Here is a 25,404-nt window from a genome sequence, read left to right as displayed (position 1 = left end):
TTATTGCATCAGAATTCCTTGTTTTGACAACAGAGGGGGGGCAAAATTGATTTTTTTCAAAAATTAGGGATATTTCATATCTCAAAAACGTGATGTGATAGAGAAAATCTGAGTTCATTTTCGGATTCAGCGCCCCAAAATTAGCTAAAATGAGTTGTCAAAACCCAAACCTGAAATTTTGTGTAGACCAGTGTTATTGAACGACCGAATGTTAGTACTGACGATCAAAATAATAGTGTATTTGTCCAAGTATTCGCTGAGTCGAGTTTACTTCCTCAGTTTTTGCGTTATGTTTTTATTCAGGCTGCAATTTTACGGTCAAATTCATTATATTTCAATTACCCTTTGATGATTTTTGATTTCTCTTCATCCAGAAAACAGGAATAGTTTATAAGAGCTTGTCATTGAGTTAGAACTTATAAGTAGGCTACACTTAGGCAGTTTTTTAATTTTGCAGAAATAAATATCTGGCTCAAAGACTTTATGGAGATGTAGAAATAAGGTAATTTTCTTTGTAAATACGAAGCAATGCTTGTATCAGTAGGTGTCAGTCAGGTTTAGTCCTACTACAGGCTACCATTTATCTGTTGTTTAAAATGCTATAAAACACTGTAGCCTATGGGTCAGTTTAGTTGAAGATAGCTGAAGCTAGATATCTAAGTTTGAAAGGGGTGAGATCATAAAAAGTTGCAAGACTTCTGGTAGAAATAATACGGTAAAGTTACCACAGTTCAAAACAATTTTCAAAGAGGTTTTTTTTGTTGTTTTTGTTAATGCGATATTCGAGCTTGGATTTAACATTAACTGCCACTTTAAACCACGATCCAGACTTCTCCATGTTGTTTGCGGTAACCGGTCAGCATTTTAAAGGAACATGCCAGATTGCCTCTCGTTTATTTTTGGTATTTTTCTACTCAAACGCATTGGTTTCAATCTCTATTTTACGAACGGCATGTTCCGTTGCACATGTACAGGTTAGCATATTACTGACCGTGGAAACGAAACGTGGTCTAACGCCTTCAATCGTTCATCACTGCACTTTAATATTGACAACTGATATTGGTACAATGTTTAATTTTAGCGCAATGGATTACTCAAGTCCATGGCATGAGAGGTTTGTCAAATCCCGCGCTGCCATTAGCAACAATCTGTGGATAACTCACTCCTCAATGCAGGCGGTACTGCAAATGTGTCAAACAGATCTTCAGAAACTCCTCATGGTGGATTTGGGAAAAATCAGGTGACCTATTAATTGTCTGCTGCAAAAATATAATCAGAGTAACTTGTTATTAGTTGATCGGCACTTTCTAGGTTATTCAAATCACACATGTTTGAATTAAACCCAAGAAAGTGTGAAACCGGTGAACCCTTGGCAACATAGTCTTGAGAAACTCATTGAAAACGTATTTTCAGAACCTTTTCAATTAGGCATTGCATGGACCCTATTTTCTTCTTTCATGCTTCGTTGTACTCTGAGGCCGATGCCCACGCCTTTTTCTACCCACAGCAAAACTGTTGTAGGCTACCAAACTACACTGCGAAACCACCATAGAGAAACGAATTGTTGAGCATTTGGTTTATACCAGTTGTTGGTAAGCTACATAGTACGTAGTATACTCCAAGGTCCTGTCCGTAACTGTACTCATAACACAGCTTGAATAGGAAAGGTTCATGCTCAAGACTTAAGATGCTTTGACCATCTTACTGCAAGTACGCATGCATGTTGAGGCCGTTGCAACTTATACTGTACATTTAGACATGCATTTGCATTGTTTGCATAAAGTCTTTTACAAGTATAAATTATGAAATATATATGCCTAATTGCTACAAACATCGCTTCTAATGTAGCCAGAAAATACTTATGCCGTTGGTAGGACTAGTCTGTGGAAGGATGCTGAATTTTTTTATATATATAAATGGCAGCTTAGGGTACTGTTTTAAGATCACAAAGTTAGCGTTTTTACGAAGACCATGATTCTCAAACGCTAGGGATATCCACCACTGCTTTGTTGTACATCCCAGCTAACAAAATGTTTTGCATTGATTCCAAGATTTTGAGTCGTTAAACTAAACCGAAGAAGTTTTTAGCTAGGATAAATGCATTATGATTAAGTTGTTGATGTCGCTACCACACAGAGACGAGGGTCCGCTAGACATTGAGGGACTAAAGAACCACGTCACAATACAATGCGACAGGACAGAAGAGAGGCTGATGCAGAGGTGGTATCCAAGAGTCATCAACGTATTTGTCGACGACGCCAAGTTCACAAAGATCAGGAAGGACAAGTTGGATTCGTTCTACGCGTGCGTGACCACGCTCCTTTCGAACCAGGTACCTGACAGCGTTCTTTGTGCGATTGGCTGATGTAAAGTAGGCTTCATTCTAATGCCGTTGTAAATCTGCTGCTCGTACTATTATGTATTGATGCTGGCAATGTTGTTTTTTTTGTAATACTACAATGAGTTGTCATGTCATGTGCAATGACGGATTCGTCATTGCACAATGCAAATGACTAGGAATTTGTGTTCCGAAAGCTGGTATAATCCGCTACTACCACAGGGAATTCGCAGCATCAAGCTGAAATAGGTTGTTTGCATCTACATTTGTGAAATTACTTATTTTGTTGTACACTGCAAGAACATTATCTTCATTCAAGGCAATGGCAAAATGAACAAAGCTGTTAGTTTTACGTAGCCAGTTGAGGTTGTTTTCAGCATGTCTACTGGCTGTATTGTGTCGATTCTGTTATTTCTGACACAATATATCTCGCGATAACGCCGCAGTCGCTGTCCATTGTGTTAGAAATTTAACAAAAGTACAAAACTAACTTAACCTTCTCCTCAACCGGTGTTAATTGGTTCAATTCAAGTAAGTTGTCCCTTTTACAAAATTTCAACTTATCTGCACTAAAGAAATAGGAACAACAAGGGCCAATATATTTCGACATATTTCTTGTCTGGAGGACAATAGCCTTGTTATTTTTTGCGAAAAAAAAAGCAAATGACAATTTTAAATCTGGGCGAGGAGGCTACCGCAATTACTGTGGTTTGCCGTACAAAAGCAGCCAGACTTTGGAATCAAGAAACCTACCCCGATAGCTCAGTTGGTTGGCGCGTGACTTCGTGAACGTAGAAGCTTCATGATCAAGCGGCACTGGTTCGACTCTCGTCGTGTGCGCTTGAGCAACGCATTCTAAGGACTGCTTTCTATTTAGCGGCACCTAATGGATGGAATAATTCCCTGGCAACAACATTTCAACAATCGAAAAACTTCACTTTTTCAATCTCGGTAACCGATCTTGCGTCAAAAACCTCTACAAGTATGCGAAACTACCAGGAATAATCTATCAAGGCCTTGTCAGTCCGAGGATGAAGATTCAAAATTCAAAACCAACCAAAACCAAACCACGGCGTTTGGATTTTGCCAAAAGGTTATTTGCTTATCTCGCAGTCGGCTTACATGCTAGAAAACGTGATTTAAATTTTTTTACATCATGCCCTACAAACACAGCTCAATAAATTTTTGTACCGAAATTGTTTGAAATTTCCCTTTTGAGTTCTAAATCATTTTTTTAACAGCTGAAAGATCTTGTGAGACGTTCCCTTTACCACTGGATGTCGCTATTTGAGAGTAGAAACAGGTACCTCCTCCCAATGATTAAGATGGAGCTGACCTATGACGATGGTTCTATGGACTTCTTTCCAACTTATCAGGTTCAGTTATTAACATGTTGTAAATTGCCCTCAAACGGTTAACAAGTGTCATAGTTTGGACAAATGGCTATTTAGTTGCTCGATACTGAAGGAAGTTGTACTGAACTGGAGAATAAAAAGGTAATTTTTAAATCTTTGAGGAAATTTGAAATGTAAGTTCCGTTTACACTGTCACCTTGGAAGACTGGGCCCTTTTAAATGTTATACTATTAAATATGACACCCACCGCTTAATCAATCCATAATCGCTTTGGACCGAAGTGGATTTATTGAGCGGATTCCACTGATATGTATCAGCATCGTTTATCTGTCAATTATGTTATGTTTGTAACACGGCAATGAAGAAGCTTGCCAAGAAATCACGGGGGAGTAAGGTATTCTTTTCCAGTCATCAAATTGACAGAATCTTCATATCAGGATCAAAAACCGTTTCTTGGATTTTATATTTTAATCAACGCACACTTCTTGACTGTTCATTGTTGCAGCAAATGGTAAAAAAATTGTTGAATGTCGTCAGGATTTGGAAGACGCTATCCTTTATGTGACCAACACCATTAGTGAAAGCATGCACAGCGTGCCTACCATCCAATCCTGGCTTTCTGATGCTGTAGCGTCAGAATACGTAAATACAGACATAGATGAACGCCTGACGAGGAAAGCCGCTGCTACTCTGAAGCGATCCCTTAAGAGTAACTTCAAACAAGTCCAGAAGCACTTGAACATGTGTGGTACAAATACGTTTTACTTGCTTTTTTCACCTTAAAACATAGAGTTAACTACTTAATGGTGCTACTCAGAATTGCTCTGTGGCGGTGAAAATTATCTGATACAGAGCTTCTCAAATTTTGGTCGCGACCCCGAAGGGGCCCGCAAATCGCAATTTTAAGGCCGCCAAACACGTTAGATATAGGGATACAGTGGGTAGTTTACGCTAGAAACTGCCCACCAAGTGCACAACAATTTATTTTTTGAAATGGGGTAGCATAATAAAAAAGTTTAAGAAACCAAAATTTTGAGAAGCCCTGATCTAATGCATTTATCGTCAAACTCGTAAAATAATTTTAAAAAATATATTTTTTTGTACAGTATATCACTGCAGTCCGCACTTTTTGCATTACTTTTACAGTTCTGCACTGAAACTGTCTGCGTTGTACAGCGGTGAAGCATAGAGGCAAAGGCACGAAGCAAACTGCACTGTCACCTGCAATCAATTCTTAAAATATAAAGTTCTAAACAGGAACGAATTCAATGCCTTTATTGTAATGCCATTGCTGTGGCCTAATGTGAGATCTATCTCTCATTGCCAGACAAAGGTGGATTCTGGTTTCACTAATCCGGATAATGTTTGGTATTAAACGTTTTATTTTTTAGTTGTAGGACTAATACCTTGTATTCATTATTTAGCAAAGAAATACGGTTACCTCGTCGACGGGGATGCTGCTAAATCAATAGAACAGTTCATGGATGAAGAGCACACTTTTGAGGAGTACTGCGCATTCATCGAACAGTTCCGTGAGGTAGCAACTGAGATCAAGGAACTTGACAGTGTAGTGCGCTTCAGCATGGCAAGTATTTGTTCGGCAATGACTTTAGAAATAACTTCAAATGTGTCAGCCACCCAACCAAACTATCGGTCTTCAGCAGAAAGATCCCTTTTGTTCCAGCAATTGGACGTTCATTCAAAGGATGGTTTTTGCTATCGCCGAAAAAAATTGTCATTTTCAAATATGTAAATATGATGTTTTTGCGACGCAATAACATGCAAAAAACGGTTGCAATGTCTTTTTGATGGACGTGACGTCACTAGCTGTAAGCCTCGATGGTGAATTCAAGAAATTCTTCTCTTCATTGCAGGTCCGCCTTGACTGTGGAGATCTCAAGCACACACTCGTTGAGTTTGCGCGCCAACATTCTGACACGCTGCTCAATCGCCTGGCACGTGACCACCGGGATGACAATGAAAGGTGAAGATATCTTTATGGAGTTGAATGTTGAATAACTTGCATCGTGACCCACGGAATCATGTAGTAGGCCGTGCTTGCATTTTCCGTTCGGTCCACGCTGTTTATTTCGAATAAAATTAGAAGCTAATAGTTCTACGACAGATATCCTTTGATTCATATTTGATTTCTTTTTTTTTGTATACAAAAGTACTGCGCCATACGAGAGAAAGGAACTGGCCATCCTACTCTTGTTAGTGCCGAACGCCGAGTGTGATTAAAATCTGATATTCTCATTCAAACGTTGAAATAATTTAAAAATGACATATTTTGCTACCTGGTTTTACTGCACCAAAGCTAACAACAACAAAATTTAAAAGAGACGACCCACGAAATGGAGTAAATTATTGTACAGCACTGTAGTTTTAGATTATGTACATATAAGGATGGATGGTCATTTTATTTTTGTTTGGATGCGAAACGTACATAAAAAAAAGCGTACAGTGTGCAATGCATTCAATGAGAGAGTGCGAAAGACCGTAGCCCTGAAGGCGTAGAAGATCGTCGAGTCACTCTCTCATGGAAACAGTTATCTATAATGATGGTATTGAACTGGAGGTGACCTGGTTCAGTTTTCTCAAAATGTGCTAAACCAAAGGCTTATTTACAAAATTTAGGCTAAGTTATTTCCTTCAGTGATAAATTATCACTGGAAAGCGTCTTGCAACGGGGCAGTTGATGTAATTGCGTACACTTTCGCTGAAAACGACGAATCAATGTTACGTCGCGGCAGCATATAACTGTCATTGCGTTGTCACTCATTTTACGGCTTTCCTTTATTCTAGCATTTGTTTGAGATTCGAAGAAATGAAAGAAAGATGCTTAAAAGCTCCAGAAGACACTGAAGAAATCATGGAGATTATGGAGTTTGTGAACGAAGCAAGGGCGACTGGTGCGTGAGTTTTTTTTTTATTTTTTTGCTCCTTTTTTCTTTCCAACAGATGACTTAACAACACAAAGAAATAACGTCTGATCTTAATTTGTCATCTTCCAGCTGCTCAAAGCCTAAGCCTTTCTATATCGTCACAGAACTTTGTACGTCGCACTCTCTCCTTATATCGTAGGTCATCATCAGGTCTTTCAAACTGCTGTTTCCTCTTGGCAAAGTTCACGTTCCAGAACTGCAGCGTTTAATCCACAAGTTGTGAATGTCTGACTCTAGTGTTTAAATGTAATGTTACGTCGTTCAAGTGTTTACAAGACCCTGGTGTGTTGTTACCGTAATACTAAAAGGCTAGTTTGATGTTATATTGTTACTTTGGAATTAACAATATAAGCCAAACATAGCAGAGGTCTAGAAAAAGGTAGAATGATGTAGTTTTGGCAGAGTAGAGTTTTGGTAAAGTAGAGAGTTCGCTTTGTTGCATCATCGACAGAAAAAAAAACAAGGTGACACCATAAATATGATATAATATTGAAAATGAACCCTGTCGCTAAATGACCATAGCAGTTGTAGGCCTACAGCGACCTTAATAAACTATGGCCATGGCCTACCATTATTATTATTTCAGGACTTCTACTCGACTGCGGTGACCGGTGGACGGCTGTTGTACTCTTGTGAGTTGCACCGCTCTTAAAAAAATCACATTCTTTCACAGGCACCAGGGAGTTGAATGAGCGCATCAAGGAAAGCCATGTGAGACTCGACTACTTGCTGGACGTGTATTTTTTCAGCCCGGAGGATATTGACTTAAACTCTACGGTTCTCACTTGGCCCCAGCAGATCGGTCCAATATTCGAAGAAAATGATGAGGTGAATGTCTGATATTTTTTGCATTCACTTTTGTTGTGTTCACAACTGGTCAGTTTGTTTCTAGTTTTGCGTTCAGCTGCAACCCAGCCAACAAATCAATCATTTGTACATTGGTTCAACGTTTGCAAACGTTTGACCAATGTAAAAATAACCTACGAACTGGCTAGGAATTATCTCGTTAAATCGTCACAGTCATGGCCTTAGTTTGGGAAAAGAATTTGGCAATTTTTCAGAAAACCAACTTTGTGCAAAATAAGTTAACGGAAAAGTTAACGATAGAGTTACCGGAAAGAGAGAGCGAAGATAAAGTTAACGGAAAGAGAAAAAGAGTCTGACCACCAAGGCGATGGCATTACAACATCCAGGCATGGACCGAACTCAATTTGACGACACTGGGCGAGCTAGCTAAAAACCGTGACTCATGAAAACAGATAACCCATATTGATGCGCAATCTGCTGCAAGCGGAGATGGCGATTGATCATATTGTCTATGGCGAAAAACCCTAAAATGGGCCTCTCTGCATCATGCTAGCCTCAACAAAACAATACTTTTGTCTTAAAATGCTCATATCAGTGGCAGTATTTATGAAAAACTTTGATTTCAAAATCTACATTTCATATATTTAACGATAAACAAACGTGACTGAAGATTTTTAACTGTTTTTGAGTGACATCGAGAATATCGTAAAAATGTTTTAAATTTTTTTTGTTTGTTTATCGTAATTTTGAACTTTTGACTTGTCATATTGAATTAACTACATTGCACACAAACAAAACATTACATTCAGCAAATGTAAACCTAATTTTAGAGTTGAAGTACGCAATAAAATGATTTGCGACCAGATTGGCATTGGGGCCCCTGGCCCCTTCCCCATGGAGCCAAAAAACCTGAAACCCAATTTTTTTCATCTTTCAATAAGTCTGAAGGTAAATCAAGAAAAAAACACTTTTAGCACGAAAAAATCACGAAAGTACACAACGCCCCCTACTAACTGCGTTGTTCCCACTTTGTAACTACGGAATCACTTCATTCAACCGAATATTCTGGAACCTTTTTCTTTTTCAGTTGATCGAAAACGCAAAACTCTCCCGCGAGAGAGAGCTACTTGCTAAGAGAGAACGAGTGACGTTGGAACTCGAAAAACTTTCCCGGCGTGCCGCGGAGTTCACGGAATGCGGCGAACTGGACATGATGCAGCAGTACGTGAACGACACGAGGATCGTCCAGAAGAGAGTGGCTGACATAGAAGAACAAATCGCCTACATCAACAAGGTCAGTTGATATGTATTTCTCCTGCATCTTTCGTGTTTTTTTCACCTTGTAATCTTTCGTTGCCATCGGTCCCAGCACCGCATTCAACATTTCAGGATAGTTTGTGTTATATTCGTTTTGTCAGCGTTGCAGCAATGGAGAACAATCTGAGCCTTGCTTGCCTTTTCACTGTCCGGCATTTGCAACAAGATGGCGATTTCAATGTACACACCAAGATAATTACTTTTTTGTATGAAAAATCTGGATAGCACTTTTGATTACAATCCATCGAAAGGCGACAAAATTACGTCATAGCTCCTCAACTTCATGAACAAAGAAATGACAAGATCACGTGGCGCTGGTTCGACTCTCAGGGTGTGCGTTTGGGCAACTTATTTTAAGGACAGATTTCCGTTCAGCGGCCGTTCGTAGATGGAATAATTTACAGTATACACTTTTAGCGGAAAATTCACTCTGTCAAGCGAGGTGACTGAGCCTACAGTACGTTGGTGATTCAAAGTAACTGCAACAATGCAAAAATACTAAGAAATCAAGCTTTTAAAAAGCCTTCTCAGTCCGAGAATAAAGATTTCCACAATTCATCAAACTCAACGTAAGACGTGCTATACCCCATAGTATTTTTAGGCCACTTTTTGTAGACAACCGAATGTAAACAGTTATCGACCTCAGTTAAGTTACTACCTGTTCCATCCATCGATAAAAACAATAATTCATTTTTATTTACAGGAGGAGGGTTTATTCAAGTGGGATCTCTCCACCTACCCAGTGGTGGATGAGATCCAAACGGGCATTGAGCCTTATCAGAAGATGTACGGAAATGTGCTCAAGTGGCAGAAAGCAGAGAAGAAATGGATGGACGGTGAATTCCTCCGACTGGATAGCGAAGTCATTGAAGCTGAAGTGGATGAGTACTGGAGGGAAGTGTACAAAGGTGAGGTAGGCTTAGTGGTTAGTGTGTCCGCCTCTGAAACGATAGGCATGGGTTCGATTCCCTGTCGGGTCATACCAAAAACTTTTTAATAGTTGTACTGAATCTTATTCTTGCCTGGCACTCAGCAATAGAATGGATTCGGGTAATAATGTACTCAGTTGCGCCTCTATACGGCTGCATTGACACTGTCTGCTTTGTAAAGCGCTGAGGAGCAACGCATTCTGCGATGGATACAGCGCTATATAAAAAAAACCAAGCATTATGAATATTGGTGAAAGTGCTTGGAAAGGAATTTTTATGTTTAGTTGTTCTCACAGAAACAACACAGAACGACAACTTGAATGAAGATTTTTTTTTCCGTTGGAATTCGTTGCTCGAATTTCTCCAATTTGGTCATGGCGGATGCTAGGACATTGTGCCCGCTGTATTTAATTCTGTACGGTTTCATTTTGTTGTATTAGTCTGATATTTTGTGTAATGACTGTTAAAAATTTGAATTCTATGGACTTTGAGTCTGATTGCAAATAAAAAAAAAAAATATTAATAACCTCAATGTCTCCCGTGTGAGAACAAAACAGCTTGACTCAGATAATTGCGTGATATTTTCCGATCTCTTCACACTTAACCTTCAACTTGGATAAAAGTGTTGCATTCTACATTTTGCTTTTGTGCACTGCACAGCGTATGAAGTTCTACTGAAATAAAGATTGTTTGATCACAGCAAACAAGACATTCTCCATGAAAGAGAAGAAGCTAAAGGAAATGAAGCGAAAGCAAGCTCCGAGGAAGAAGCTCAGAGAAGACGAAAATAAAGAAGAAGATGAGGAAAAGAAAAGTGTCATGTTGGTGCTGTGTGAAGAGATCATGAGTGACATCAAAGAATTCAAGGTAAACTTTCAAATATTTGCAAAAAAATTGTGGTGATGCCCGTTCTTGGATGATTGCTTCAAGAAAATCTCTCGAAGATCTGTTCCCAAAACAGCTCTGTTTGTTTTGTTGCTTTTTGTTGTTACGTTCATAATTAGTTTGCTTATTTTGTTGTCTTTTATTAACTCAACGCTAGTCTATTAAACTTCTTTACGGTCTTTGGGCGTTGATAGACAAGCTCTTCTTTTCAAAAGTGAAAGCTCATAGGAATACTTCTGTCAGGTGCAATTATCTGTCTAACAACATGATGTGTTGCGAACAATTTTGTAGATGTACATTTGTACAGGGTGTAGAGAAATCGCTTAATTAGCGCATATTCCTCTCCACCACGGTGGTGACTTTTAATGACGCTTTTTTTCTTGCGTACGATAGGCTAAGACTCATAGAACTTTTGGAAATACATGGTGGTTTAATCTTGCCATGATGTTTTATGCATGATGGTGGCACTTTTAACGGGTTCAGTTTTGATGGATTGGTACTTGCGGGGGCAATCACGCGGAGGTGTTTGCTTTCGTTCTCGTAGCATATTCATTTTTTAACTAAAACAGATGTTATTTGATCACGTCTCAATGCTGAGTTTCTATCATTCGTTCATTTGAAGGACAAACAATATTATTCCGGTTGCACTTTGGTTTTTCTTCATTGAGAGACTTGAGATTGGTTTTGATTTTTTTCAGAGAAACATTCCTTTAATTTCAACGCTTTGCAATCCCGGCATCCGAAAGCGTCATTGGATCGAAATGTCAAAGATCTACGAGGAGGATCTCACTCCGGATGCAGGAACAACTTTGAGGAAAATGCTCAAGATGAATCTTGAAAACTACATGTCGGATTTTGAAGCCATCAGCAGCGCTGCGAGCAAGGTATACACTGCTTGTGTCCAGGCAATAATAAACTGGCATTGTTACATTGTATCAACATTGCTTGGAGTTGGTAAAAAAGTAGTCGGAAAAGGTTTCTTTGGGAAGTAGATTGATAAAGTAATAAAAAAATAAAGGCGTAGTCGAAATAAACGTATGTAGACTACCGATAACCCTAATGATCCATAACTGGGAGGTGACAGATCAAGCTATTTCAAAGTTTTTTTATCAAAAATTATGCTCCTTCAGTTAACAGAAGGTTTTTGATTTTCCAAATTTTCATCAAGCCAAGAAAATGAAAAAAAAAACTGGAACCCGGGAAACAAACGGGATTACTCAATGATATAAATAGCTGGGTACAGCAAGAATAACAGAGCAGAGATCCATCTGAGCTCAATGATCCATTTTTCATGTGTTAATTGTGTAGAAAGCTCAAAGCATTTACAGATTTGTCGCCAAATCGTGAACGAACTTTATTGACGAAGAGTCGTGCTCAATACTGCATAAAAACTCATTATGCTTCAAGTGATGTTGGTGGAATACTCAGCGGTGGAAAAACCAGGAAACGAAAGATTTAAAAACTCGCTAACCCCGAGCATTCCTGGAACTCTAGCCGTTAAAATGTAAAGAAACGCTGTTTTCCAAATTAGAAATCAACATTTGATTCACAGAGACAGGTGCATGAAGTTTCAGCATGGAGCTAAACGATAAAATTGTGTTTTTAACTTTTTCAGGAATTTTCGTTGGAAAAAGCTCTTACAAAGATGAAGGACGATTGGGCACACGTGGTTTTCCATACATCGACCTACAGAGATTCCGGTGTGGCGATTCTATCTTCTCTGGATGAGATCCAGACTCTGCTGGAGGACCAAATCGTGAAGACCCAGACCATGAGAGGATCTCCATTCATCAAACCTTTCGAAGAAGAGACCAAGGTATGATGAATTTGTTCCACGGCGTTGCATAGAGAGTTGCTGTTGTTTTACTGTTACTTAAAATAGTGAAATAAAACGCACATATTTTGAGCGAGGATTAGCACCGGAAATGACTTTGCAATTGCTGGCAAGACTAACATATACAAGATGTTTCGTAGATTTAAAAAAATGTTTCAAAAAAACTTCAATTGTCAAAATGAAAACAAAATCGTTTCACGAAATTGAATTGCGTATTTTTTGTTTATGTACATTTCACAAGTTTATGTTTTTACGGTGCGTTTCTCGTTTTGCGTTTTATGTCTTGCGTTTTAAGGCTCTAGTTGCGCAGATGATCGCTTTGCAAGTTTCCTTCTTGTTTTATTTGTGTTTTTTTTGTTACTTCAGAGTTGGGAAGAGAAACTTTTAGGCGTCCAAGACATTCTGGATGAGTGGCTCAAAGTCCAAGCCCAGTGGCTCTATCTTGAACCAATCTTCAGTTCCGAGGACATCATGCATCAGATGCCGGAGGAAGGGAGACTTTTTCAAACTGTTGACCAAAATTGGAAGGAAATCATGAAATACGTCTTTCATGATCCTCACGTGAGTTGTGACCATGAATGTTTTCACAGTTTCATGTGATTTTCATTTGAATTGTGTATTTTATTCCTCTAAGGCTGAGTTTTAAGTCAAGTAACATATGACTGAATATCCGAGTACAAGCTTCAAGTTCTCAGCAGTTTCTGTTGCATTTGCAACTTTGTAAATGTAAATTTGCAAATTGTTTGCAAGTTAAGCGTAAGTTTGCATAGTTAAGCGTGTCATATCTACTTTTATTGCTTAAATTTGATCCAAGACAGCAAAGTCTGCCCTTTTTCAGTACATTGCTTGCAACGTTCAACAGACGTTTTCATCCGTTGAATAAAGGTTAAAAAGACGGAGTTTGCCAACTGGGATGCATGACATTATACAAGTGTTCTTGCTTGTGAGACAACAGTGCACACGAGGCTGACTGTCCCATCACAGCGCCGCAGCGTTAGGGTCTATGAGATCCACATGTTTGCACGTCCGAGAACGCCACAGTAGATGATGCACTGTGCTGTTTGAGATTCACAGCAGGTACAGAATTGTAGCGCAAAGTATTGAAGTCCAGTGGAAGCAATTGTCGCATCATTTTCACCCAGGTAATGGCTGCGACTTCCATGAACGGATTACTCGAGAGATTCATCGACAGCAATGCACACCTTGAAAAGATCAACAAAGGTCTCAATGCTTACCTGGAAAAGAAGCGACTTTTTTTTTCAAGGTATGCTCTTCTGAGATGTTGTGACTTGCGTTGTTTCGACCTGTTCTGATGTTGCCATTTCGTTATTGAGCCCTTTTTTGTGGCGTTCTTTAAAAGGAGCAAGTGGAAGAATCACTTCTTTTCTTCGACTAACGTCCCGGGAAAACACAAACTGTTCTTTTTACATCACTTCAATGTTGTGATAAAAACAGAGCAACTTGCCCCAGTCAGAAAACCAATCCTTTTTACGTTGATTTAATGTCTGCAGACCTTGAATTGATGTACAAACGGATTGATTTGCTGCTGGGATGTTATTGGATCATTCAGATACCTGCAGTGTTAATGTATACGTTAAATGACGTTTTCCAAAATGTTGTATTTCCAGACGTTTAATATAAAATAAACAATAATAATTGTAGCGATAGCCAACCAAGTGAGAAAACCATTTACCTCTTGTTACTTACTGACTCAGTGTATAAAAGCAACGCAATATATAGTAAGAAAGAAACGCAAAACAATCAACTAAGGAACGTGGTACAGAATGCTCAATTGATTACACGCGCAGTGCGGTAGTAATCAATTCCAACGTCTGTACCAGAAAACGCTGAACTGTGATTATGTAGTGACGCTGGTCACGAGTTACATATATTCAACGTAAATAAAATGACGACTATAACACAAAATAAAAGAAACTAGCATTGTCTTTTGAGCATTCTTCTGCGACTTCCCACCAATATATTGTACAGTACCATTTCTTACCTAAACCGGTTTGTTCAGGTTCTTCTTCTTGTCTAATGACGAGATGCTTGAAATCCTATCAGAGACGAAGGATCCCACTCGAGTTCAACCTCATCTCAAGAAATGTTTCGAAGGAATCGCAAAGCTCGAATTTCTTGATAACCTTGACATCAACGCCATGTTCAGCAGTGAAGGAGAGAAAGTGGAACTTGTCGATGTCATTTCGACCTCTGCTGCCAGAGGTCAAGTGGAAAAATGGCTTCTTGAGGTATCAGTAGAAATATGTCTACTTACCCTGTGCGATGTGCTCTTTAATTGCACTTTTAGTTGTTGGGTTTGGGTTCAAGTGCTCCCCGGCCCTTGTCAACAAATGTCTGGTTGACATACCAATGTATGTCTGGTTTGCGTCGCGCAAACACCTAAATTTATACAATACATTTGTTTAGCTGAGCAACGGACATTTGTTTGAACTCAACATTACTTCCAACTATCACTACATTAATAATTGCATAGTTTAAAAAAACATTAGAACGAATTGTTTTTTTTCATACTGTTCAAAGTATCAAATTTTTTCTTGTTTTCCGCTTAACGAACATTCTATCCCAGGTTGAGGACGGCATGCTGGAGTCAGTGCGTGACGTCATCATCCGAGCTGATGAAGCGTATCCGTTGACGGAACGCCACGTTTGGGTCACTGATTGGCCCGGTCAAGTATGTTACTACCTTAGTGTTATTTTCCATGCAAATTTTTTGAAACGGCTGTCTCGAATAAATTTTTATTTCCTTGTAAAAAAAAAATCATTTCTAATATAGCTCGTCATCATCATCCATGTATCCTACCTTTAGAAGGTAACAGCTGACGTATGTCCAATCGAGTTGGAGTCCGCCAGTTTTCACTGCTCTTTGCCATGCTTCTCGTTTGGTTTATATAATTCCTTGCCTGTTTATATAATACAGTACATGACAATAATAACGCGTGTAGTTTATTTTTACTGCTCCCGCATCATCATGTTCCAAGTTCTAGCTATCGACAGTAGTTTTAGCCATGTTCAATTTCAACTGCGTTTCTCACCAGAAGTGTTTGTTGCTTGCAGGTGGTCTTGTACGTCTCACAGATGCATTGGACCTCTGAAGTACACGATGCTCTGCAAAACAATGGACTGCAGGGCTTAAAAAGCTACGTCAATGACCTGCAGACGCAAGTGCGTTAATTTCGTTTGTAGTGGATGAATTGATGTTAAAGCGACATTGACCACAGCTGACGTAGTTTGAATGTGTACGCCAGGTTAATTTAGTTCCATGTCACAGAAACACCCACCCAGAATTTTTTTTACATAAATTCACCGTCCACAAACTTTAAACCAATGTAAAAAAAGCTTGGGCAACAATAAAAATCTTGCTTAATGAGATCAACAGTAAAAGAAATGATTGAGCATAAAGCTCTGCTCACCTGGTCTGAAACAGCAGACAAGTTGCGGAGTGGTGCACATCAGGATATGTGCAGTAAAGAACACAAGATTCACAACAACGTTGTTCATTCCACTTGGCAAATCTGCTCGTTTTGCCATTGATTCAACGTTTGCAGACTTTTTCGATTTAATGTGAAAAAAGCGGATTTGCTTGCCGGAATGTTTCGTAAACCATGTTATTACGTATCTTGCCAAGACGCAAACACCTCCTCTGGGTAGGTGTCGAATCGACGACCTTTTGTGCGTCAGTCAGAAAATCTCACCATTCGACCGCAAAGCGAAAAAAAAGATCAAAGATAAAAATTTGTTCAACGTTTTTTTCTCATCCGCCATTTTCTCTCCAGCTCGGCCACATTGTCAATCTTGTGCGTGGAAAGCTTTCGAAGCAAACGCGGATCACGCTCGGAGCGCTTGTCACCATCGACGTGCACGCTCGCGACGTCATTGTGGAGATGATCAGCCACGGTGAGCAGGAAAGGGTTGCCAGTGCCGCTGTTTTTCGTTGTTTTGTTAAAAACATCTGGAAACTCTGGAGCAGAGTAGAAACTCCTTAAGGCGGCCACTATCGGTTCACACAAGGTGTCCGTTTTACCGATGTGGTTAGGTTTACGAGAAAATGGACAACAAGCACAGGGTTAAAAATGCCATTTCGATTACAGTAGTCCCCGTTTATTAAACCGCCGCCGGACCGGACGATTTTGGGCTTATTAAGCGTGGAACGATTCTTGGCCACTCCTATACATTCAGTAATTCCGCATCGTACCAAATTGGGCTTAATAAGCGGGGAATACTGTATAACATAGTCTGCAGCTAAAGTTCATCACACGAAATTGCTCTGTGTTTGTGTTAGCGAACTTACTGAACAGTACCTGTTGTGTGTAATGTGAACAGTTTTTTACGGAATTTCACTCTGTGTTGCAGTGTGTATGAAAAGATGAATTGCTATTTTATGTAGCCTGCTATTACTCAAGTTCAATTTTATTGACAAGCTTGCTTGATTTTTTTTTATGAGAGCTTTAAACTATTTTTTGTGGTTTCACATAAAAAAACCCTGATATTATCAGATAACAATATCGATGTTGTCATTCATGCAGAGGTGTCAGCTGAGAACGATTTCAACTGGCTGGCACAGCTACGATATTACTGGCAGGACGATGAGGCCAGAGCTCACATCATCAACGCCGACGTCAAGTATGCGTACGAATATCTTGGGAATTCACCCAGGTACGTCATAACGATGTATCGAAAAGTTGATTGAATGTTGTCATGCAGTACCAGTTTGACTTTGATAATCTTACAGTTTAAAATACTTTAAACACTTTTTCGAAATCTCTCCATCTACTGTAGGTTACTGTTGTTCCTTGTTCCCATTGCTGTAGCAAATATTTATCTTTTAATTTTATTTAAGAACCAGTAAAAAGTCCAAGATAATAAGTAGGATAATAAAATGTTTAACTGACCAATCTGTCCTTTTTTGTTGTTTCAATGGTATCTATGGAAACACTGCCACTTGCAGATTAAAACAGGCTTATATTTAGCTAAGATAAAAACAATTGTAGAAATCACAGCGAGTCATATCAGAAGCCTACAGAAGCGTAAGTAATTCAAAGTCAAAAACAGGAGATTTGAAGTGTTTATTTCAACATAACCCTTTTTCATCTTTCCGTTGAAACGACGTAATAACGATGGAAAATCAACCATTTTTACATCAGATTGGTCATCACACCGCTCACTGATCGATGCTATCGGACACTAGTTGGTGCGTTTCACCTCAACCTGGGTGGGGCCCCGGAAGGACCAGCGGGTACCGGAAAAACTGAGACAACAAAAGATCTCGCCAAGGCGCTAGCCGTACAAGTGGATACAAAATGGGTTCTAAATTATGTTAAACTGCTTCGTTTCACACCACAGTGATCTTTCATTGCATGTTTTTGACGTTACAGCTTATAGCATGCATTGCATAGGGTATGTCTTGAGTGTATAAATAAATAGTTTGGTATATGTTTTAGTTTGGTATATGGTATATGAGAAATATTCTGATTGGTCTAATTTAATTTGGCCTTCAACTGTCTTCAAGTGCGTTGTGTTTAACTGTTCGGACGGCCTGGATTACTTGGCCATGGGGAAGTTCTTCAAAGGGCTGGCTTCATCCGGCGCTTGGGCTTGCTTCGATGAGTTCAACAGAATTGAATTGGAAGTTCTCAGTGTGATTGCTCAACAGGTATGTTGAATAATGAAACGGAAACAAAGACGTTGACTCTCTTTCCGTTGAGTGGATCACATTTGACTTGTATATCGCTCAGGAGTGTCCCAAGTAAATATCTTCATTGCTGTCACATAAACCCGCTAGCTTACCACGAAACAAGGTTCTTATTTCTATTGGGCATGTGAAACATTCAGTACTATAGATCTGCAAGCTTCAAGTCTGCAAAAACTCTTGAATTTCAAGACAATCATTCGCTTTTCACCGATGTTTAAATTAATGTTTAGCGGTTTTTCCACTTCATGTTGTTCTGCACTTTCGGCCTTCTCATGCTGCACTGAAACGATGGAAGATTATAGTGCAGTTGGTGATAAGCTAACTATGAGTTTTTCTTTTTTAAAGCCATCTTTCTTCAGATGCTGTGCATTCAGCGAGCGATTCAAATGCACGTTGAAACCTTCATTTTCGAAGGAACAGAATTAACTCTCAAGCCCAATTGCTTCGTTGCCATCACCATGAACCCGGGCTATGCTGGGAGGTCTGAGCTTCCTGATAACTTGAAGGTTAGTCTGGGGGAAGTTTGTAGAACAAGCAAAAAGTGAGAAAAACTATTGCAAATACAATAGTGTTGTTCTACGTCGATTCAACGTCAAAACATAAGAAAACAGTGTAGCCTTTGTTCAAGAAGTAAACCTTTGCTGGAATTCTATCAAGACCTGCTGTGATATAATTAGTCAAGTTAATAGCCTATAGGCGTACAATCGTACATTGTGCGTATTGATCGAATGTATTAGTTCATTAGTCAAAAAGTTGATTGCAGGTGGTCCAAGTTCAGACTTAAAACGGGCAAGTGATGGTTGGTGATGTATTGTCTATGCTAAGCGTAACTTGGATCATAATACATCATGGTATAATGTCCGTACTTTCCGTACCACCGAGAAGCGAGAGCAGTGGCAAAAGACACCAGCTTTCACTGTATCTCTCATCTTCATTAACTTACATCTTGATGGTCAGGTCCTTTTCCGGACTGTCGCCATGATGGTTCCGGACTACGCTCTGATCGCTGAGATCTCTTTGTACTCCTGCGGATTTCTGGATGCGAGGAATCTTTCGGTCAAAATCGTGATGACCTACCGGCTCTGTTCGGAGCAGTTATCTTCCCAGTTCCACTACGACTACGGAATGAGAGCGGTCAAAGCTGTGCTGGTTGCGGCTGGCAATTTGAAGTTGAAGTTTCCTGATGAAAATGAAGACATCTTAGTGGGTTTAGTTTAAGGCGTTTGGTTCGTTGAAAGTTGTACAAAAATCACGAATTTTTAGTTGTGTCTTGAACAATATGATGTTGCAGCCTGTGATGCGGTTATGATACAGCAACGTAAACTCTTCGCCAAAGCGTTCAAAAAAGGTTGTGTATAAATTGGACAACAAAATCAACTTTGCATGAGATTGATAAATGAATGTCATTATTATGATGATTATTATTATCATTATTGTTATCATTCTGAACCATCGTAACTTTTCTCCAGCTGCTTCGGTCGATACAGGATGTAAATCTTCCGAAGTTTCTATCCCACGATATTCCTCTTTTCCGTGGCATCACCTCCGATCTCTTTCCTGGCATTGACCTCCCGGAAGCGGATTACGAATTATTCCTGGATGCTGTTAGAGCTACTTGCAAGACCCACAAGGTTCAGCCTGTTCCAGTCTTCTTAGAAAAAATCATCCAAACTTACGAGATGTTGGTTGTTCGTCACGGGTGAGTGAAGACAAGTATTATACATTTTTTCAATTTATAAAAAGGGCGTGTTTTTATTAAACTAACCCTTATTATCAAAACTGTTGTTTTGTTCCTTCACTTTCACAAAGAATTGATCTACATCCACTAACGATAGTCACTTGATCGTATTTGCAAGCAACAATCGTATGCCATGGTGAATTGACAACTGCATGTGTTTTTTCACTGCTTTGTGTGTGGTGTTTTCTTCCCAGTTTCAAAGTTTCGAAATATTAAATAATTCTTCTCAAGCATTCGGAATATTATGTTGAAATCAACCACCCATGAAAAACTATTAACAAAAGATTAAAAGAACAGTTAAATAGATCCTTCTGCATTGATTTTTTCCCTTCAGGTTTATGTTGGTTGGTGATCCGTTCGCCGGAAAGACGAAATGTCTTCACGTCTTGGCCGACACTTTGTGCCTCATGAACGAGAGAGGACACAACGAAGAGGAGAAAGTGATCTTTAAAACGATTAATCCCAAATCCGTCACCATGGGTCAATTGTTTGGTGAATTTGACCACGTTTCACACGAGGTAAGCAACACAGATAGGTCATTTCAATGCTGATAGTGATAGCGTCCTTAACAGGCTTTCCAACATTGAACTATGTATTTTTCTTGTAATTTAAGCTGTTGAGACGTCGGAGAGTTAGTATTCTTGCATCATTTATCGCGCCATTGCTGTATAAAAAATTTAAACTTTTTCGTTTTGTTTTTCACACAGACAACCACTTAGTCTAATATAGATTCACACCAGATTTATACGGATCTGACTCGACAAGCTCTCGAGCCTAAAACTAATACTTAACCAAAAAATGCTTTTCTTTCTGTTTTTTACCAAGACAACCACTTAATTTAGTACAGATTTATACCAGGTCGAGTACGGATCTTACCTTAGAACCTTTTTTGTGATATATTTTCAGTGGACGGACGGGAACGTTGCTAACACGTTTCGAGAATTTTCAAGTAACGATTCTCCTGACAGGAAATGGGTCGTTTTTGACGGGCCCATCGACACCCTGTGGATTGAGAGCATGAACACGGTGCTTGATGATAACAAGAAGCTCTGTCTCATGTCCGGAGAAATCATCCAAGTGTCTAACCAAATGAGCCTTATCTTTGAAACGCAAGATTTATCACAGGCGTCGGTATGTTGGGCCTTTTTAAACTGAGTTTCAGTTGATCTCTTGGAGATGAGATTCAAAGATCAAAAATATTTGAAAGGAATTGCAAATTTTGCAAGACAGTTTTTTATGCGTACAGTACTTTACTTTTAGACAGAAAACTTTCATTATAGTTATGCAAAAAGCGAATTTTTTTTTCGAATACTCGATTTAATATTTTTCCCTCTGTTTGTAACGCTAAATATAAAGCTCGTGAAACCGGTCCCACTTACCAGCAAGCTTCCATTAAATCATTAAATAAACGAATGCAGTGTTTCAATTCATTTAATTACCTCCATTGTCAGCCGGCGACGGTTAGCAGATGTGGGATGATCTACCTGGAGCCGTCATCCCTCGGCTGGAAGCCGATGTTCATCTCATGGTTGGATGAGCTGCCTCCCGCACTGGGGAGCGACAACAGAGCGTTGATTGAAGAGCTCTTCGATTCGTTTGTGCCATCGTGTGTTCGTTTCGTTCACAAGAATTGCAAGGAGGTAATGCTGTGTAACTTTTGAAAAAATATGACATTTCTAATGCTGCTTTCACTAAAACAACGTCGAAAAACGTCTAATTATGGTGATATCGAGTTGTAATATCACCATGAGATTCAGTTTGAAGGTAGCTGCAGTGATATTATTGTAATACCCCTGTGTCTGCAGTTACCTTTAAACTGAAAGTAAACTACGATTGGTTACAATGTTTGCGTTTCTGTTTCAAATTGCAGGTGATTGCAACACAAGAACCGAATCTGATTCGCAGCTTGATGTACATGTTCGAAATGTTGCTTTGCGAACACGCTAACGCTGAAAACGCGAGGCAAAACAAAAATATGAAGATATGGGTTCAGGTTAGCTTTGTTCTGTCAAATATCCAGTGAGCTAGGATAATAAAATATCCTTTCTGCTTACGCCAGGAAATGCTTATCTTCTGGCTAACTGTAGGTACTTTTTAAAACTAGTTCATATAGCAATAGCATAGCGCACTTGCAGACGCTTTGAACGACCGTCGAAGACTCTGTCACCGAGTTTGATAAAGTAGAGTCGCCACATTCAAGTGTTATTGCTTGTCAATTTTATTATTCTGTGTATTTGGTACAGAACGGCGAACTGTACTGAAGTTCAAAGCGCATTCCGTTTGTCTTTCGTAATCCTATAATTGTCGATTTAAGGGTGGACCAGTTCAGGTGTGGTTACAGCGTCCTTTTTAATTTTTAGAGTGTGTTCCTTTTCTCGGTTGTTTGGTCTATCTCGGCTCTGGTAGATTCAGATGGACGTGGGAAATTTAACCATTTTCTGCGGGAGTTGCAAGCCGGAAAGCTGGAAGATGTCTCGTCTTCGATCGGTAAATTCGAAAATGGCATTCCCGAAGGCGGTCTGGTCTACGACTACTACTTCCAGCAGAATGGTCGCGGAAAGTGGTTTCCTTGGACTGAGCTCATCAAAGAACAAGACTTGACCGTGGACCAGGACATCAATGTCCAAAACATCATCGTCCCCACCATGGACACGGCTAGGTTTGCGTATCTCTTGGACTTATGCATCCACAACTCGAGACCACTTCTGTTCGTAGGCCCAACCGGAACAGGTTTGCATGTTTTTACTTTTATTTTTGGTTTTGTTGCACGCTTTCTGCTTGGGACAGTGGCTCTTAACCTTTTTCCTTGTTTGCACCACCTTGAAATTACTAACCAGTTCTCGCACTTTCAAGGTGGTGTATACAAGGAAAAAAGTTAAGAACCACTGAATTACTAACCAGTTCTCGCACTCCCTTTTAGAACGACTAAAAAGGAATAGTCACCGACAATTTAGGATATTGGTTAAAGCGCGGAAACAAACATGGCTTCTAACGATATTTTATTTGATTTTCATACTGCTTGCAGTGGCAACAATCTTATTGATTCTTCAACAGGCAAGAGCGCTTACGTCAAGGACAAGCTGATGAACAACCTCCCCAAAGACAGATACCTTCCCGCATTCGTCAACTTCTCCGCCAAGACCACGGCCAATCAAACACAAGCGTTGATCATGTCCAAACTGGACAAACGAAGAAAAGGTAAGAAAATTTGTTGGCCAACTGTCCGCGTATTGATATAATCTGTCGGTCGCTGCAACAGATGGAGTGTTTTGACTGTTGGACAATTTAATGTACTGCAGAACAATTTTCCCTGTGAACCAGCTGACTGCAGTCATTGTGACCCTTTTAGCACTCAGTTAATTTTTGCTTTGAACTTTGCTTGGTAATTAAAGAAGAAAAAGACTAATAACCAGAGTAGGAATTAAACCCACGTCCTTGAACTTGCTACCTCCCTAACCCTCAAAACTCTAGGTCACGCTGCCGAAACATTCACTTAATTTAGTTTTTTTCTCATCTTACATTTCATTGTATTTGATATTAGATCTCTTCAAATGTTACGTCATCGAACGTTAATTTAGAGTTTTAGACCTTGCGCATTTAGGCAGGTTTTTATTCTAAGGCATGAACTTCAATCTGACGCAGGTGTGTACGGGCCACCAATGGGAAAGAAATGCGTGATATTTGTCGACGACATGAACATGCCTGCCAGGGAAGTGTACGGGGCTCAGCCTCCAATTGAATTGCTGCGACAATATTTTGATCACGGAAATTGGTAAATTGCCTAAAAGTGTTTTAAAACTTCAGTTTGCTATTTCATCCCTATAGTTTATAGTTGCCGTGTGACGAGAAGTCATTTTTGCTGGTAGGTGTCACCAGCTTTTATTCCCTGAGACTTGTTTTGACCTGGAAAGATGGCATGTCTCTGTGTACGTTCGCGCACTCCATCTATCAATCGGCCCAGAAATCCAATTGCGTTAATACTATCCCATAATTACAGTATATCCATTTAAGTTGAACTCAGCAAAATCCGTTCCTCTTGTATCCATCCTACATCTGACAACATACATGAATCGCTGTAAAAACAAATTTTGTTGCCTGTAGACCGGTTTACTTACGACTCTTTGTGAGAATAGTTGCCAGGATCTATACCAGGGGTGGGGAACCTACGGCCCGCGGGCCGAATGCGGCCCGCGTAACTGTTCCATGTGGCCCGCGTCAAAATTTCTTTACCCAAAATATATTGAAACAACAACTCAACCTCAAAAAAGAGTAGGCTCTGCAGTCTGCATTCTCGGTATATTGCGAATGGCCTTCTATGACTAGTTAATCCATCATAGAAGGCCATTTGTAACAACAATGTGTATGTCACAATGTGACCAGTTATTGTTAATCGGTCAGTTATGCCATTCGTGAAAAGTGTTTTGCAGAGTAGCCTTCTGCTCAAATTTCAAAATTTTACGTTGTATAATGGCTTCTGGAAAGAAAAGAAAGATTGGTGATGAAGGCAGAATGTTCCAGAAAGATCGGACAAAATTTCGAAATTTTTAGTGGCCCGCGTGTGTTATTTCTCATTTTATGTGGCCCGCAATACTAAAAAGGTTCCCCACCCCTGATCTATACGGTGTGCCCATCAAGTGCATCGCCCGCGTTGGGCCATATAACTACGGGGGTCATATAGCTGCAAAAACATTTCAAAAAGTGTTTCCTATTTTCTTGTTTTTCATGTTTATTCGAAGATGAAGCCTCAGGTTAGTTAAGACCTCGTTCGATCAGATCTTTCAAGATTTGTTGAACTTTAAATTCTGTACATGTTCTTATGGCTAGCGTGGAAGCCACGCTGTTGTGGTTAGCGAATCGCAATTGCTCTCTGTACTAGTGAGTACTCAGCCTTGTGCTGACAGCCAAGAAGAACCCTCCCTTCTACACAAAAAGACCTCAAATTAATATTCAATTTTCTTGGAATATTCTTCTTGGAAATTGTAATAGTAAACTCCTCTTGATCATCTCATGAACCTTAATTTACCAGGTACGACTTAAAAGACACCACTCGTCTCGCCCTTGTTGATGTGTTGATCGTTGGTGCAATGGGACCACCGGGTGGCGCTCGTAATCCGGTGACGCCACGGTTTACACGTCATTTCAACGTTGTATCAACGTTGGAATTTAAAGACGAAACGATGATAAAAATATTCACCACATTAATGTCTCTCCATCTGAGATCGAATGAATATCCCACCGACCTTCTGGCGGTTTCCCAGCACATTGTTGCTGCAACAATGCATGTGAGTGCTTTCATAAAACGTAATTCCTGTTCTAGTAAAATCAATTCCTTTAACTATGCGTTTGTCCTTTAGATAACGCCTACCAGGTATCAGAGAATGTCATAGAACAATAGTTTTGTGAAAGGTTTTCTCCTGTTTTTTTTTTTTTTGAAAACTAATTCTAAGCAAAATACATCATTTTTTAAAGAACCTTTTATATTTAATATCTACGTATGCGACAACGATACAAGCCACAATCGAAAAGTTATTCAGCTGTGCAAGAAT

At 39.5% G+C, this 25,404-nt stretch overlaps 1 protein-coding gene across 2 annotated transcripts in view; it reads left to right on the top strand.

The window, feature by feature from the left end:
- Nucleotides 1-25,404, top strand: part of LOC145781578 (dynein axonemal heavy chain 12-like) — a 59,181-nt gene that overhangs the window by 7,165 nt on the left and 26,612 nt on the right. The window contains exons 6-39 of one of the 2 annotated variants that reach the window (XM_082593248.1): nucleotides 458-502; nucleotides 1,082-1,240; nucleotides 2,137-2,332; nucleotides 3,580-3,714; nucleotides 4,231-4,441; nucleotides 5,118-5,278; nucleotides 5,568-5,677; nucleotides 6,499-6,605; nucleotides 7,312-7,466; nucleotides 8,533-8,739; nucleotides 9,466-9,670; nucleotides 10,392-10,558; nucleotides 11,275-11,460; nucleotides 12,192-12,392; nucleotides 12,777-12,971; nucleotides 13,553-13,674; nucleotides 14,431-14,659; nucleotides 14,998-15,102; nucleotides 15,486-15,593; nucleotides 16,205-16,325; nucleotides 16,955-17,084; nucleotides 17,573-17,717; nucleotides 17,938-18,081; nucleotides 18,480-18,626; nucleotides 19,078-19,323; nucleotides 19,590-19,819; nucleotides 20,193-20,376; nucleotides 20,765-20,989; nucleotides 21,310-21,498; nucleotides 21,729-21,851; nucleotides 22,219-22,588; nucleotides 22,913-23,056; nucleotides 23,501-23,630; nucleotides 24,885-25,140. In XM_082593248.1, the coding sequence (XP_082449374.1) occupies nucleotides 458-502; nucleotides 1,082-1,240; nucleotides 2,137-2,332; nucleotides 3,580-3,714; nucleotides 4,231-4,441; nucleotides 5,118-5,278; nucleotides 5,568-5,677; nucleotides 6,499-6,605; nucleotides 7,312-7,466; nucleotides 8,533-8,739; nucleotides 9,466-9,670; nucleotides 10,392-10,558; nucleotides 11,275-11,460; nucleotides 12,192-12,392; nucleotides 12,777-12,971; nucleotides 13,553-13,674; nucleotides 14,431-14,659; nucleotides 14,998-15,102; nucleotides 15,486-15,593; nucleotides 16,205-16,325; nucleotides 16,955-17,084; nucleotides 17,573-17,717; nucleotides 17,938-18,081; nucleotides 18,480-18,626; nucleotides 19,078-19,323; nucleotides 19,590-19,819; nucleotides 20,193-20,376; nucleotides 20,765-20,989; nucleotides 21,310-21,498; nucleotides 21,729-21,851; nucleotides 22,219-22,588; nucleotides 22,913-23,056; nucleotides 23,501-23,630; nucleotides 24,885-25,140 (5,788 nt within the window). The remainder of the gene's footprint in view (nucleotides 1-457; nucleotides 503-1,081; nucleotides 1,241-2,136; nucleotides 2,333-3,579; nucleotides 3,715-4,230; nucleotides 4,442-5,117; nucleotides 5,279-5,567; nucleotides 5,678-6,498; nucleotides 6,606-7,311; nucleotides 7,467-8,532; nucleotides 8,740-9,465; nucleotides 9,671-10,391; nucleotides 10,559-11,274; nucleotides 11,461-12,191; nucleotides 12,393-12,776; nucleotides 12,972-13,552; nucleotides 13,675-14,430; nucleotides 14,660-14,997; nucleotides 15,103-15,485; nucleotides 15,594-16,204; nucleotides 16,326-16,954; nucleotides 17,085-17,572; nucleotides 17,718-17,937; nucleotides 18,082-18,479; nucleotides 18,627-19,077; nucleotides 19,324-19,589; nucleotides 19,820-20,192; nucleotides 20,377-20,764; nucleotides 20,990-21,309; nucleotides 21,499-21,728; nucleotides 21,852-22,218; nucleotides 22,589-22,912; nucleotides 23,057-23,500; nucleotides 23,631-24,884; nucleotides 25,141-25,404) is intronic. The other variant, XM_082593250.1, reaches the window with a different exon arrangement.

Source organism: Aplidium turbinatum, chromosome 13, assembly GCF_918807975.1.
Source record: "Aplidium turbinatum chromosome 13, kaAplTurb1.1, whole genome shotgun sequence".
In the NCBI taxonomy this organism is placed as follows: Eukaryota; Metazoa; Chordata; class Ascidiacea; order Aplousobranchia; family Polyclinidae; genus Aplidium; species Aplidium turbinatum.
The sequence above is the reverse complement of the archived record's forward strand: the minus strand, read 5'-3'. Positions and strand labels throughout refer to the sequence as shown.